The sequence below is a fragment of the Eleginops maclovinus genome, chromosome 12 (genome assembly GCF_036324505.1).
Source record: "Eleginops maclovinus isolate JMC-PN-2008 ecotype Puerto Natales chromosome 12, JC_Emac_rtc_rv5, whole genome shotgun sequence".
NCBI classification, from domain to species: domain Eukaryota; kingdom Metazoa; phylum Chordata; class Actinopteri; order Perciformes; family Eleginopidae; genus Eleginops; species Eleginops maclovinus.
In genome coordinates, this window is record NC_086360.1 from 20327055 (window position 1) to 20343562 (window position 16508).

Sequence of the window (16508 nt, forward strand, 5' to 3'; positions counted from 1 at the left end):
AAGAAGAGACACCTGTGTAAGAAGTTATAGTTGGCTCATCAAGGTGTGTGTGAGAGATATTATTTAGCAACAGTTTACTCCCCACTCTAAGTTGAACCCTGCAATCGGTCATTTATTTTTATTATCTCAGATCACAAATAGAGGGGAGTCATGGGGATATAATCTTCATAGGCCAACATAACTTGTAGACTTGGAATTAAAACAGCTTACGTTCTGTCTCTCTCTGCTTTCCAGGTGGGAGATGCAGAAGGATGCAGAGTTGGAAGACGGAGAAAAATGTATAGTAGAGGAACTTCAGAAAGCCTATTTTGTTTGCTGCTGCAGCCCAGGAACGCAGGACTGTCCCGGAGCTGATGAGACACTCACAGAGGAGACCCAGGGGGAAACAAAACAATCCGATAAAAGTGCTGCCCAATAACAATCCAAGCAGTTGGAGTTTTTTTTATCATGTTGTAAATGTTTTCTTGTAATACTAAGTTGCAGCTCTCAAGGTAGTAGAATCTGTGTGTGTGTGTGTGTGTGTGTGTGTTCACATTTGAGCGTGCACTGTGTCAAGCAAGTTTGACTATGTGTGTGCAAGAAAATATGAGTGAGAGAGCGGACAAGAAACTGTGGAACAACAAAAAGAGTGAGGCAGACGTTGGCTCCCTTTTTATGCACACGTCTCAGACAACCTCGCTGTGCTTTTCTGTGCTACTTCAGACATTTCATCTTTTTGGAGCACACCTCCATAAATCAGTACTGGGAAAGGGAGAGCCTGGATTTGTTTGCCTGGGACAAGATGGGACTGTGTGATCACTGTTGGTAGTTGAAGTTTTTTTTTTGTGAGACAGTGAGTGTAAAGACATTGGTGTCAGCATACTTTCTCCTGCTTCCTAAAAGCAAACATCAAATATTAAGGTTTGGAAGCAAGATGATGTCTGTTTTGATTACAGCGTGTCCCAAAAATCAGTCAGTATTTTTTGAAAACTGTGAAAACATTTACTTTTTGTGTTACGATGGCACAGACATTTTTTCCAGGTTTGTCCATATTTTGTCATTTATGAGGAGAATGTTTTAGAATTAAACAGGAAAAATGAAATCATAGTCTTACTTGCACCATTGAACAAACTTCAGTCATCGATCAATCTGTGTGATCTCTGTGCATTCAATCATTTATGCTATGAAGTAAGCATTCTTAAATACTTACATCAGATGTTCTTTCGTTGTGTATCTGATGTTCAGATGAGGATTAAACCACCCAAATTATGCTCTTTTCATCAACAAGAATATAATTTCAACTAACAAAGGCTACTGCACACCCTGGGCAATTCCTTCGAGAGAGCTGGAAAAGTATTCCTGCTCCAAAGAGAGTTGTTCCTTCCTTTAACTAGATAAGATTAATGCAAATGTAGCAAGATTGCAATCGGCAAACCACTTAGAGAATACAAAAGACAACAAAATGGTTAGCAAGTGAATTCTGCCTATGCATCTTAACAAAGGCTAAAAGGCAGCAAAGCATGATTAGTCTTTGTTAATGTATTGTATTTAATATAAGAATTAAAGCTTTTTGTGTTGCAGTAAAAATAGTGTTTAACTAGCCAAACTGTTATTGTAAGATAACTGTTTTCTGTGAAAGAAATGCTTTGATCTCTTTCTTTTTATCCCTCGCCATCCCTCTTAAGTAAGCACCTGTAAGGTTATTCATTTGTATTTCCATTGGGTGAGGTTTAGAAGACAGCTGTCAGAAAAGCTGACAGTATAATTCACAACAAATCATTACAAAGAATGATTCATCTCAAAGAAATAAACTGAATACTCTATTATACAGGATTCAGTTAGGGATTATCAAACCTACACAAACATTTTAGAATCCCGGAGCGCATCATGACATATTCATACAGGATAAACAGCCGCAGCATTTTGACTCCTCTGATTTCCATTTCAATTGATTACCCACAGTATATTAGTGCATTATGCACAGCAAACTATCACAGAAGACACATGTGGTTTTATTTCTATGTTCATACATTGAGTACAACAAGCCCTTTGTCATCATGTTGGGATCCAAAGTAGTAGCATAACAGGAAGAAAATCATCCTGTTGCCGCACTGTGGTTTCACTCTATCAATAAGGTCCTAATTCCCTATTATTTAAGTAACAAACAAGTCATAGTGCATTTTTCCCAAATATAAAATGCCTATTCCACATAGACCAGCCAAGCAACTCTGAATACATTATATCTAAGCACAAGAGCACAAGAGCACAAGAACACTGACCACCGCCAAGACCATGTCATTTTTCAAATATGAAATGAAATGGCCGACGTTACACTGTGTTTCATGAAAAAATCAAGCCAGTAGGTTTTCCATAATCATGCTGACATACAGACAGAATTGCAACCTGAAAAAAATATACATATACATATATATGGAGAGGTAATTTGTGGATCAAGGATAAAGCTACTTTTTCCAAAGTTATGGTAATACATTGACAGCCCCAAGACAGTCATATAATCCTATTTACCTACCCCATTGGAAACGTCTTTCCATGGTTTAGCTTATTTAAAAGCACATCAAGTCAAACAAATCTTCAACAAGGTGTAAACTTTGAACATCGGCCTGAATCTATGGTTTGCTGAGTGTTCTGCACCCGCTTCAGTGTGTGTGTGACGCGGTCTGTCATGCTACGTCAGCACGGCAGATAGCTAACAGTTTTCCCAAGTCGTAATAAAGATTGAACAGCTTGTATTTTCCAACGTTTACTTAGGAAGCACTGTAAAACTGGTTCAGTATTTCAATCATTACAGACGTTGTTTAAGAACAATAGTTACATTGCCTGTTAAAACGTATAACAACAAATGCGTTAGCTTATGGCTAACTTATATGGGAAACTGCATTGTAATGCTAGCAGTTAGCATTTACGACCCAATACACATTTCAAAATAACTTGGATTAATTAACAAAGGGTTTCATTACTGTCGAGATACTATATGAGTCCATACTTACAGGCAAACGTGTTTTCTGGCCAACATAAGTCAAGAGAGAAAAATATTCGACAGCTCATCTCACCATGCGTTATCGGACTACGGCAATATACATAATAAACATTACTTTACGAGTCACCACTAGGGGTCACTAATTCTCCAGATAAACATCAGAACTTCACACTGAGGGCCAACCAAGACTAAAGGACCTAACTTCGATTTACAATACTTGTTAACCTCCTCAAACACAAAGTAAAGAAATATTTCCAAGTACATAACTCAAGTCAACACCTCTCCTCCTCTCTTTTGTTGCATTGAGTATTGATTAAGCGAAAAGCATCTCTTTTATCATGTCAATCTCAGTGGATTTCAATGTCACAATACGTCTTCTCGTTTCTTATTTGGGTCTCCCCTCGCAGCAATTCCAGTGCTCTGCTTGAGGAAACAGGGTATTTCATCTCCCTTGATAAACAGTTTATAGAGGTTGATAAATTCAACTTCTAGAGGACGTTCAAAAGTAGGGCATACAGGTTAAGTTAAAACAGGAGGCTATTTCTGTGAATCAAAACACACATCAACAAGTACAGGTGCTGGTACATAATACAGGAGAGTACGGCACCGCAAGTGTTTTCTGATTTTCTTTTAAAATAATGAAATATGTTTTTTCTATCCCCTTAAAAGTTTTTGATCTGATGGATTTCACTAATGCAGTTTTATTGGGAACTATCCTGGAAATGCTCACAACAACAGCTTAAGAGAATCTGATGACTTTGTGTTAAAGGTTGACAGTCTGATTGAATTATTATCCTCTTTTATTATTCTTTTAAACATAAAAATATATATATATATGTTTTTAAATGTTTATGTAAGTAAAATTAAACATTTTTTATTGACAATGCCTTACATGTGTGGAACATCCTCATTTATGTTTGAATGGTGTTGCTAAATTGGTTAAGTACATGTGTATGCTTTTAGCTCCCTACCTTTCCTGCAAAAGTTCTTGTTTGTTTTCTATGGATTTGTATATGTGAATGTATAAGTTTCACATGTGTTTTTCTATTATGTAAGTCTTTGTTTATATATCACATATTGTATAATACTTGTATTGTTTAATGTACAACACAATTGTTAAAATAAATAAATGAACAAGTTTAGTGAAACTATCAATAGGCTTCTTATTAAGCATAGTTAAGGAATGTGATATAATATGGGGGAGTGTGATGTAAACCAGTGCAGCATATGCAATGAAAAAAATCGTTATTTCCAAATAATTTAAATTCCCTATTGAAATGCATTTGAGTAGAAAAGTTAAATCAAATTCAATACAATCATCAAAGTACGAAAACCTGTATTTAAGTACATATTTAGTTATATTTATTTAGATATAATATCTGGTATAAAACTGCAGCTGCTACTGTCTCTTTAAAAATCCCTTCCAGTCCGTTGCCCCGGTAACCCGGAAGCTTCACGTGCTACATGCTCTGCATTGCTCAGTCCTTCCTGTTTTAGACATTTTAAGGAGCAAGCATCACCTGGACTGTCGCATTTACTGATGATGTGTGAGTCGACCCAAAAAAGCATGTATGCATCTACTGTAAACAGCTGATCCTCTCCGAAATGTCTTTTGTTTTGTTGGCACGAATGTGAAATAAAAGCACGAATGTCCCTTTTTACCTGCTCGCAGTTGCTCCACGAGAAGCGAGAGCAAACATTTCGCAAGTTGTTTGTAAATAGTAAGAAACATTGAACATACGCTGTTTTGACCGTGTTCAGAGAAAGACAAAGCAGTCTTAAGTACGCGTAAAGGACTCTTATTCACTGTCTGGAGCATGGTTTAACAGCAACACTATCTTTAAGTGTTAGCGTTATGATTGAAGTTGTTCCACGTGTGCTAAGTTGTGTGAATACACGCTGCTAACAGCTGCTTGTTCGTTAGCAATACTGTTGACAAATACTTCCAGTTAGCTGTTGCTGCTTTGCCGTGTGTGGTCAGTTTGAATTAACACTCCACCGTTTCAGTCAGTTAGCTAAACACTTGTAGCTTGTACAGGACTGTAGTTATTCAACAGGAAGTCTTACTGTTTTGGCCCAAAGCCACCTTACATGTGCAACAAGCTTAACGTCAGTTACATTTATGGCATGTTGTGTACAAAGAGGGACACATTCTTTTACAGGTAGTGGCATGTTAGGGATATAACCTAATGTAACACAGTACATGTGCGCTAGCAGGGATGATTCCTAACTTATTTTGTCTCTTTTTCTATTCCCAATTCATGTTACAGGGTACATCTGAGTGATATTTGGGGGAAGAGGACTCATGATCTCTCATCTCTGTGCTGCCACACCAGCCCTGTACATATTGTGGATCATAATGGCCCAGATAGCTGCTGGCCAGGAGGACAGAGAGAAAACTACAGCACTCAAAGGTAAACATGAAATGATACTTATGGAAATGAAACATGGTGGCTGTGCTCTTAAAAATAAGTAAAAGAGATAGCAACTTTACCATACGAGGAGAAAATGCGCTCAAAAAACACAAAACTGATTTAGACAACCTAAGTGGCCTAAGTTAAAATATCAACATTTGACTTGTTTACAATTCATTTATATGTAAGCTTAACTTTTCACTTCAATGTTTCAAAGCTCTCTACAGTATTATCTAAAAAAAAAAGACAGATGTTTTTCTCTATTTGAACAAACTTTTAGAGACATTTTTGTTGCTTTGACTTGTTTCTTATATTGACCTGAAGGCTAGCCAACCAACATGTCCGATTTAAATGATCTATCACACACATACAAACTGTAGTTCATGTTAATGGTAATGTATAGCCTATTTGTCGCTAAAGGTTAGACCCGGAAAAATCGAAAATGAGTTTCTGTTAGGTAACAACCTGAGTTGAAAAGGATAAATGGCAATATGAAATAAATGTGAAATACAAAACATTTTGTGCACACTCAAACACATTTGGCAGAAAAAAAATTATATCTCTCAAATGTTATGAAAGAAAGTGCTATTTCTTTCATGCCGATTTGTGATTGTGCCATTAAAATGTATCTAGACAAAAATACAGTATAATCTTTTTCCCATAATCTCAAACTTTACTTATCAGTTAATATTAGGCTCTCCCCAAGAGTAGATGTTCCACCTGACCTAAAGTCAAACATATTTACCCACTCTTTGGGAAATCAGTTTGCTCAACCTCTCAACTGCTAGAAACACACTTTTTCAACTTAAGTGATAGAATTAGCTGAAAAGTGTTAATTGAGATTTCTGGTGTGGTTATTATTTAATGGGAATATCCTATTTCCTACCTGTTAAGATACGTGAGGATAATGAAAAGCTTTTAATTTAAGGCTTTTGTCAAAGCAGTTGCTGTTTCTTTATAATTAAATTAAATGGAGACATGATCAAATGCTAATGTAGGTGATTTTCGTAGATTATGATTTTGTGTTTGAGATTAAGGCATGACATTTTCACTTGACATTCTTCGAAGGAAGCAGCTATGAATGTTGTCACACATTTGTGCTCAACTTTGATCTTATCTTTCACTCTTTTATCTTCAGATTTGCTGTCAAGAATAGACTTGGATGAACTGATGAAGAAAGATGAACCTCCATTCACTTTCCCCAAAACATTGGAGGAGTTTGAATATGCCTTCAATGAATGTAAGTTCTTATTTTAGTCTTCAAAGCTTACAAAGTCTTTTGCTTGTACCACCAAAAACTCTCCACACTTGTAGACTCTCAGTTAAACGAACAACATTTCTGACAGTTCCAGCATTATACTGAAGCACAGCTGCATTGTAAGCTATCGTGGCTCTATGTTGGGACAAAGCCACATTTTTCAGGCACAAATTGTAGCGCGGGAAGCATAATCTAAAGACGGGGGGATCTCAATGTTTGATTGAATATATGCTCAAAGAAGTGGTTCCTAATGTTTTCCTCCTGTGACCCCTTAAAATGAACAAACCATGTCACTTAATAAATATGATTCAAACATGTGAACAATGCATCTGATTTCAAGTATTAAAATGTATGTTTGTTGTATCGGCTCACTGTCAAAAAACTTAAATAATAAATAGATTGCAACATCAACATTTCAATAATTCTTAGTGACCTTAATAGTTAATAGGGTCATGTAAATAAAAACAAATGTGTTCTTCCTTTTGTTATTCCCCCTTTTATCATCTTGTGAGGATAAATCATGTCACCGGAAACCACTGACCTACAGAGTTTAGTTGCTTCCACTTGATTCTTGTTAGAGTTGCTTTGAAACAGAATTACAATAACCCTTCATAAAACTAAGACAGGTTAAATGTAATCTCTCTGTGTGCAATTACCACTCTCTTCAGTGTAATGTCACTGTTTTTGAATTAATGACCTGAAACTGTCTCTGCTGTCACCTGTCACATTTTGGGTGTAAAAGTGTAGTGAAGATGTGTGTGTCTGTGTGTGCATGTGGCAATAATTAGTGACAGGAAAGAGCCGAGCTGGACTCAGAGTGGTGCTGCTCCATGAGATATAAAAGACTCTTTAGAATTCTCTTGGCTCGCTTTAATCAAACCAGGTGGAAAGAAGGAGGAAGAGTTAGAAAGGGGGGGGGGGGTTTGACTCTTAGTACTCAGTAGCCCCTCTCTCTCTTCTCTCTTCCCCCCCCCCCCCCTCCCTCTGTTCTCTGTCAGTGTCTCTGCTGGCTGTCTGGCTGGCTGAGTGGGGGACATGTTGTGTACTCTACGGCCCGTCAGTAACCTACTCAGCCTTGCCCTCCGCCTGACGGAGCATTTGCATAACCTCGCTGTGCCTAAGAACAGAGACATGGAGACTCACCCCCCGCCCGCCACTGTGCCAACACCCGCTATCCCCCTACCCCACCCTCAAGTCTCAGCTCAGTCTCCCATGGAGGGATGAACACATTCAGAGACTCTCCCTCAACCTCCTGTCTGCTCTGTTCTCCCTTCTCTCCCTCTTTCTATATCTCTCTATTTTTGCCCCTGCCCCGCAAAAAAGAAACCCCCCTTGAAACACAGCTTACCCCCTCACACACACATACACACACCCATACCCATCTGCATGTTTTGTCAATTTCCACTCAAGCCTGTTTTTGAAGGATAGCATTTCACAGTAGCTCTGGCTCGCAGGCATTTCTATAGCTACACCCCGGCTACCTTTGCCTGAGACAGGTGGAACAAAAATGTTAATTTGACCATGTAATGATGTGAATACAGACTAGGCTGTGTACAATAGTTTGCAGGTATCTTAATCACTGAAGATGATGACTTCATCTCGCTAGCCCCCCAGTTTTCCATTACTGGAAATCCAAGGTTATGTACACCTAATTAAGCGGCCAAATTGAGAACAGAATGCTAATTATGACAGAAAAGAGGAGAAAAGTTGAGAAAACGTTATTCCTCTGAGAGGATGTATTGGGGGAGGCGATGGAGCTGATCACCCCCCTAGCACACTCACACGCACTCACTTATTTTCTCCCTCATTCATGCGCACACACAGACACACACATCCCTTGCTTACAGTAGGATTTCATTATAGCTCCTCTCTTCCTTCTCTTAGGCAGTATAGTGTTTAGATCATCACCCCAGCCATGAATTCTTAATTGATTTTCTTCAAGGTACTTTTTTTGCACACTGCTTTATCCTAACTTCTCACTCGTCTCCTTCTCTACCTATCAGGCACATGTCTGCTTTTTAATGCAACATAATGACAAACTAAGATTCAGCATAACATGTTGTCTAACGACTCACCATGAAAGCAAGTGCTGTAATACACAGTGTGTGAGCAATGCAAGATTTATCACATTGATAGAGAGGTGAAATTGGTGGCAATTTAGAAGGAGATGAAAAAGTGCTTATGCATTCTTTTATCCTGCAAAGATATTGTATTTATTTATACCTTAGATGGGTTTCTCTACGTTGTGCAATAATTGAGAAAGTATGAGAGCCCCCTGGCTATTTGGGTTAAGTATGTGTACTTTTCAGTGGTTTAGCTCTTACAAATGCTGCAGTCATAAAGGTCAAAATTAAATTTAACACTGTTAAGTGTTTTATTGTGTTGTAGTGTCAACGGCAGGATCGATGGGCTCATTGCTAAGGTATAAACTTAGAGGTTCCACAGCCACACAAGGGTAATTGTTTATTAAGAAAAAAAAGCAGCACCATTTCCAAACCGTCTTATGACTGTTTTATATCAAATAAAACCTGGATCGGTTGAAAACCCCTCATTTCTCCTAAATTATAATAAATCATTCAAACAGCATCCCAAAAAATCTTTCCTTTTCTTCTTAGTCAATTCTTGTGTACTGTTTTTGCAACACATAAGACAATTCCAATCTGGCCCCTACACCCTCTGCCACCCACTTCCACCCGCTTCCACTCCCCACATAAGATGCCATTCAAAACAAATTAGTAGAGTGGAAGTTGGTTAAAACACACTCCACAGTGCGTCTGCATCGAATCTGTCCTCAATCATTCTGCCTCTGTCACTGAATGTGCTGCGTACAAATATTTCCATACATAAATGTACTAGTAAACTGTGCAAACTAAGATAGACATGTATTGTTGTCATACAGAACTTTCATAAATTAAAGGTTTTTTAAGTCAATGACACCCTTTTATAGTCTAGAAAACAATAGACTTGTTTATTTGTGTGTGTGTGTGTGTGTGTGTGTGTGTGTGTGTGTGTGTGTGTGTGTGTGTGTGTGTGTGTGTGTGTGTGTGTGTGTGTGTGTGTGTGTGTGTGTGTGTGTGTGTGTGTGTGTGTGTGTGTGTGTGTGTGTGTGTGTGTGTGTGTGTGTGTGTGTGTGTGTGTGTGTGTGTGTGTGTGTGTGTGTGTGTGTGTGTGTGTGTGTGTGTGTGTGTGTGTGTGGGGTAAACTGTGCTGGTTAGGATGATTGGCTGTTGCCAGAATTGCATCCTCAGAGGAATTGCAAGGAACAGTTGTTGTTGTGGCTAATGCGTGCCAGGGCACCTTTCTCTCTCTGACAAAAACACACTAAGAACCTTTTTCACACCTTCTGAAGTCTTTGCTCATGGAGATTTCAGGTAAAAAAGAAAGGGAATGACATGTGGTCACCGGCCAACTTCAGAGAGAGACGTTGACACACTAAAAGAGAAAGTGGAGAGGCTTTTAGATGGATGAAAAAGAGGAGAGAGGGAAAGAGAAGTTTTGCCACACCAGCTGTCCAGCACTGGCCTGCCAGACTACCCAGAAGGCCGTTGGAGTTGTGACTGGAAGAATGTTGCTGTATCCACAGGCCTTGGACGTGCCAGATGGGGGTGGTTGAGGTAGGAAGGTGGGAGAGAGCAAGCTTAAGGACCACCAGAGGAAAAAGGAGAGTAATAGACCAAAAAGTTTGCATGTCCAGTCAGAAGTGGTAATCCATCCATCTCTCGTACAAACAAATAAAGGTATCCATCATAATTACAGATGTTTTAATCTTTTTCATTCTATCTTTCGCACACAGATGGCCAGCTCAGACATTTAAAAACCGGAGAGCCTTTTGTATTCAATGCCAGAGAGGATCTCCACCGCTGGAACCAGAAACGCTATGAAGCTCTTGGAGAGGTAACACAAAATATTTTTTTCTTAAGCTTCATTGAGGCAAGCCATGTTCAGCGGCTTTGGTCTCAGCTTTTTGGTCTATTTCAATTGTTGTCTGTCCTGACTAGTTTTTCCTCTCACTTCATACCTTAACGTACTCTTTTTGACCGTTAAACAGTGTTTCTGTTAGAAAGAAATGGGTCAGAATTCCCTCCCTCATATCTACTTTTGAGCAACAGTTAACTTGAACAAGTGTACATTTTGCGTGTGAAGCATTTGGTTGAGTGAAGGAGACAAATGGGGCTGTGCCGACAGCAAACAGCTTTCGGGAGAGAAAGCAGGGGAGAAAACCTACGATTCTGGGCTCACGGCAAGACTTGCTTTAGCAATCAATAAGCAGAATCTAAATATGAATGTTTTATTTACTTTTTAGCTGAGACCCCTTTAGTCTCAATCCTCTGTACTTGAGGTACTGTTCTGTAAAAACAAGTATTGTCAGTTTTGAGTCTATTGACTTAACTTGGTATCAAGGTGTTTGTTATTGTGCTGACATCACTGGTCTGCATGGGACAGCAAAAACATGAACTCCTACAACTTTAAAATCATGTCATCACATTTTTACGAAGTTCCTTAATGCTCTTGTGAAGTTTTGTTTTTGTCCAACCGCATCACTATACATCCTAACATACACAAGTTCAACCCTAATTCACTCCCACAGTACCACCACATGAAATATGCATTAAGATAATGAGACAAATGTTCTTTTGTAATCATTTTTTTATTGCATCCCCTGCTATGTTGCTTTTAATTGTGTGTGTTCTTTGAAGTTCAAAGCAAAGTGATAGACCCGTTTGTGGGATTACCTGCGTTGTTTTTTTAATTTCCAATGCAGGTATAAAGTAGCTCCTTTGAGAGCCAGACTTCTGTGAACGCTTTTTTCCCCTCTCTCTTCTTTTGCCTGCTCAGGCACTATCCACCAGCCTCTTCTAAGGCTCTGGAAACAAACATTTGGTAGCATGCAAGCTGAGGCCCTGAAAGAACACACACACAGTTAAACTAACTGAACTAAGGCATCGGAGGGGGGCCAAACATTTTGAGAAAATAACTAATCATCAAGCAGGATGTATGCAAATGTTATTCATCCTGTGAAGTTGACAGAAGCATCTTCTTTAGAGAAGACAAAAGAAAACGGTGTCAATCAGTGTTTTTGTGTAATGAGAGCAGATAGTGGATGAGTTGTGCTACAGGAGATTAACTGGCTCGAAAAAGCTGCACTACCTGCATAAGCAGAATTATGTCTGTTGTTTTTAGGCCACATGATTCAAGAAAATGAATATTGTGCCTCTTTTTTCACTGCTTTGCAAGTACAAATGCATTGTTTTTGCTGGTAAGAAATATACCTCATTATAAATAGACACAGCTGCTGGAATGTATACATACCATTGTAAAGTGGGTTATGTTACTTAGTCAACCCCTGTATGTTTAACTTTAAGAAGGTTTTTCAGACAAGCATACCTGCATTCTTTCTTCTGCGTACGTCTCATGCAGATGTATTTGTTTTTGAAAGTTCTCCCTCTATGCCAGTGTTGGTCTGTCTGTTCTATCATTCCTCTCCATTATTTCTGCCTCAAGTGAGTTTGTCAGATGTCATGAGGTTGAATGTAAGTCTCAACGCTCTATTCATTTGTCATATGCACAACGATTACAGTGGAGCAGTTGTCGGCAATGAACATTTGTTCTCAGCCTTCCTCCAACAATGCTTTTTGAAAATGTATAAAAGGAAAAATGAGAATCACAACCAAAGTCACAAAATGTTGCAGGAATACAATATAATGAATATATAATTAAATAAAAAATAATGATATGGTAGGATATAGAACAAGCTTATATGTAGACAGGCATGTTATGGGTAGACACAGTCCACAATACACCAACACGCCATCTATCAGCCTGCCACCTGAGACAGTCTGAAAACGAGCAACAATCCAGCCTGAAATATGTGTGAGATGGCACAAGGACGTGCGCTCATGTGTTTGCCCCTGGCTGTCTGAATGGAAGGGCATCGTTATTGCCCCCGAATGTTCACTCACATTCCTTTCTCTCCCTCTCTTTCATCACACTTCTGGAGGAGTGATGGCGGCTTCCTGCTTTGCTCCAGTCGTCCAGACACTTTTCTCACCTGCTCTCGGATTAGCAGTTACTTATGTTCCTTTTACTACGATACATTTAAGCAGGTTTCTTATACAATTACTGTAAATAATTGGGATGATATCTTGGGACAGTTCCTGGTAGCGGTTATCTACTTTGAAATGCCTTCTGCTGCTCGACAACTTTAACACGACCCAAACAGAATTGATGTGCAGAGACGTGTCATAAATTGTTACTGTAGATTACTCAAGACAAGGGCTGGAGAAGTCTTTTGAACTCCACGTCATTCTGCCAATGTCTTCTGTCGGGGAATTAGCTCACCAGAACTTATCTTGACAAGATTTAAATGACACCATAACTTTCCAAAAACAAAACCAGTGAACTCATAGCCTGAGGTACCTGAGATGAAATACCTGTTGTTTTCTACCTGGGTATTATCTGGGTGCTAATCTTAGTGGTACGCATGCGGTGGACTTTAAGTCTCCTAACTACAAGCTTCGGGCATCTGGCAGACAGTCAAAGGTCTCCATAAATACAGTCACCCCTCACATTAAAAATGAGAAATATAGTGTATTGTACTATCAATTATGGAATGGATTAGGTCCAAAATACAATTCGGATCTCTGTAACAAACAGTTAAGACCCCTCAGATGGCAGGTGCTTACTGTCCCAGAGTCGAAACTACAAAAAGAAAAAGCAGCTTTCAGTTTTTATGCACATTATATTTGTGTCTTTATCTGTAAACTCCCAAAGAACTGTATTTCTTTGAATTAAATGTAGGATTGCTTATTAAGATCTTCAGTTGCACTTTCGCTGCTTTAATGTGTACTTTTTACTACATTATATTATTTGATCTTATTTATACCTATTATTTTTCTTGGTTTTAGGTCTTTAAAATCCTTTTTATTGTCTTTGACTCGGAGTTGTGTTTCCTTTATTTCTCGTCGTTCTGCCGTTATGTCTGATTTAAAGCACTTTGAATGGCACTGTGTCGAAAGTTGCTCTGTCCATCTCTGCCACCTATCTTCCCTCTCAGTGTCTTTATATCCTAAAGGTCCTGTTGTGTGTGTGTGTGTGTGTGTGTGTGTGTGTGTGTGTGTGTGTGTGTGTGTGTGTGTGTGTGTGTGTGTGTGTGTGTGTGTGTGTGTGTGTGTGTGTGTGTGTGTGTGTGTGTGTGTGTGTGTGTGTGTGTGTGTGTGTGTGTGTGTGTGTGTGTGTGTGTGTGTGTGTGTGTGTGTGTGTGTGTGTGTGTGTGTGTGTGTGTGTGTGTGTGTGTGTGTGTGTGTGTGTGTGAGGGCTGGGGGGTGGCGGCTGTATTGTCAGACACATCATAGCACCAGATGTCCAATTTGCACTTCAGCCTCGTCTGAATGGAGGGATGGATAGGGAGAGAGAGAACGAGGATGTTAGTGTGATGGCCTCCAAGCAAAAGAAAGAAATTTGGACAAAATTTGGATAGAGCACGAGAGCCGTGAATAATTTATATGTTTATACTTTATTCAGAATACCTGTTAATCTACTAAAAACGATTCCAACTGTTCCTTTATATCAATGTCGTGATGTTTAGAGATTTCTAGATGCTATTCTCAGCAAGTCGCACCGGTCAACTTGGATACCATGTAGCAGCCTAATATGTATGCCATTTTCTACTAGAAATGCAATAGGAATCATTCATTTAACCAAAAAATATAATATATTGTATAATATAGCTTATAAAAATATGCAAGCTGCTGATGCCATTAAGAATATGACACAGGGAAGACTTAAGAGAAGAGCTTAACTTTACAATGTTTAAGTTAAAGAGTGAATATGATGGTGTGCATACAGCAGGGCAACTTATATGGAAAAGCATTTAATAATATGCTAAAAACAGCAAATTTACAACTGTTGTTTTTGAATCGTACACATGAAATCTGGGAAAAATCAATAATCAATATCGCAAAAGAAGTTCAGTAAACCAAAAACTGAATTACACATATTAAACAGTTTGAATGTGCCATTTCAATGAAGTGTACTGACTTAGTGCTAGCATACAGTGTACCATTAAACCATAATAACCATAAGCTCTGGCATGAAAACCGTTGAATGTCCTCAGGGAGCACCTTATTATTAACTGTCTTAACTAAATTATTTCAAGGGAAAGGTAGCTTATTCCGGCTATATAGCCTTTTTCCCCTTATTCCCTTTGGTCAGCCTTCACTAATGCTTTTTTATGTCTCTCTGTGCAGTCTGAAGGTATGGCAGAAGCATAAGAAAGGACATTAGAACCGGACAAATAAGGATCTTACAACTGAAATATCCCTTAATGTTCAGAGTGCACTCCATGAAGAGTTTAAGCATTGACTTAGAGAATCTTCTTCTATGTTATTGCCATCCACCCCAGTTGTAGTATTAGTTTAATATGCTCTTTGCTCTGTTTTCTTACTCTTTTTGGTTCTGTTTTGTCGTGTAACAATACACAAACAAAGACTGAAGAACCGACAGACTGGTTGTGTAGTGACATCGTTGATCTTTGGCTCCGACTGTTATCCTAATGGCCGTATTACAGCTGCAGTACAGCAGTGTGCGCAGCGATGCTCAGTGCAGCGGGGTCACCTCAGCGCGTGTAGGTGTCAGTTGGAGTCTAATTCCTGTGATTCGGTGATGAATCTCTCTGATAGAGGACAAGCATAGGGTCTGGCCCAGATGGAGCTCTATTAAGCCGTTAATAAATGAGGATTCTTCTCTGCTCTGCCTGCATCTGTGGAATGGAAGGCACTCACAAATTTGTAAACTCACACATACACACACACAGTCAGAATATTATAATGAAGAAAAGCTAGCCAGATGGCTGAATTAGAAAGCCGTCTCTCTCTCTCTCTCCCCTTTCCTCTCTGCCTCTTCATCCCTCTCTGCCTCTTCATCACTCTCTCTCTCTCTCTCTCTCTCTCTCTCTCTGTCTGTTTCTTACCCTCTCTGCTTTCTCTCTGTTATCTTTTTTTTCTCTCTCTTCCTGTCTCCCTGTTTCTACATTATGGATGCTGGGCGTTGTCATAGCAGTGACCAGCTGGCCAAGGTTTAAGGCCTTGCTGAAGTGCCCTTGAGCAAAACACTAAGGGAAAAATAAACATTTCCCTTTTACTTTCTTTCACATTATATTATAAATGAGTTTATGGTACTCTATGGTGACTTGTGTTATACCTCTACTATACGCATAAATTACAATATCATCTGCATACATTTGGTCGTTAGTCCCCGGACAAACAATGTATGCAGTGAAACATGCAGGATATAATACACTGTTGTGGAGAGTGTGTGACCCGCTCTCTAATGAGTGTATTCTTGTGGAGATTTAGCTGCAATACTGTTGCTTAAGCTGAAATATAATTGATTTATTATTTTATGCAACTTGGATTTAATAATCAACCTAAGTCTTGTCGCAGTTTTTGCGTACCTGCAGGTTAATCCTTAAAGTATTCCAGAGTTTTTTTTCACAGTTAAGCCCTTTAGATAATCAATACAAACCAAAAAGAGATTAATTACATGTTTTAAGTTGTGGAGGTCTTGAATCAACTTTAAAAAGTCCTGGTGCAATCAAGAAGTAATGCGTCAGGTGACAAGAGTCTGTACTGTAGTTGAGGCATCAAGAGGCCCCATAGTTGTCGTGGACCATTTTGTTGGATAGCTAATGGGCTTTCTCTAAAGAGTGACTATAAATGACAGCTGTCTGCCCAGATTCACTGACTGCCATCACGTTTCCATTCCCAAAACACTTAAACACTTCCCCTGCAGCTTCTACTGTGAGCATGAAGGAGGAAGCAGGCACAGTCAGACAAAAATGGTTACAGGGAGTAGGTAAGGT

The 16508-nt window shown here is 39.1% G+C and overlaps 2 protein-coding genes across 9 annotated transcripts in view; both read left to right on the forward strand.

Moving 5' to 3' along the window:
- Window positions 1-4323, forward strand: part of kiaa0825 (KIAA0825 ortholog) — a 109731-nt gene extending 105408 nt beyond the window's left edge. For all 3 annotated transcript variants that reach the window (XM_063897391.1, XM_063897393.1, XM_063897392.1), the window contains one exon: window positions 235-4323. In XM_063897391.1, the coding sequence (XP_063753461.1) occupies window positions 235-418 (184 nt within the window). In that variant the 3' untranslated portion in view covers window positions 419-4323. The remainder of the gene's footprint in view (window positions 1-234) is intronic.
- Window positions 4324-4406: 83 nt separating this feature from the next.
- Window positions 4407-16508, forward strand: part of arb2a (ARB2 cotranscriptional regulator A) — a 146823-nt gene continuing 134721 nt past the window's right edge. Inside the window, exons 1-4 of one of the 6 annotated variants that reach the window (XM_063897399.1) lie at window positions 4407-4524; window positions 5248-5391; window positions 6530-6631; window positions 10443-10543. In XM_063897399.1, the coding sequence (XP_063753469.1) occupies window positions 5283-5391; window positions 6530-6631; window positions 10443-10543 (312 nt within the window). In that variant the 5' untranslated portion in view covers window positions 4407-4524; window positions 5248-5282. Of the gene's footprint in view, window positions 4547-5067; window positions 5087-5247; window positions 5392-6529; window positions 6632-10442; window positions 10544-16508 lie in introns of those variants that run through there. The other 5 variants (XM_063897401.1, XM_063897400.1, XM_063897397.1 and 2 more) reach the window with 5 other exon arrangements.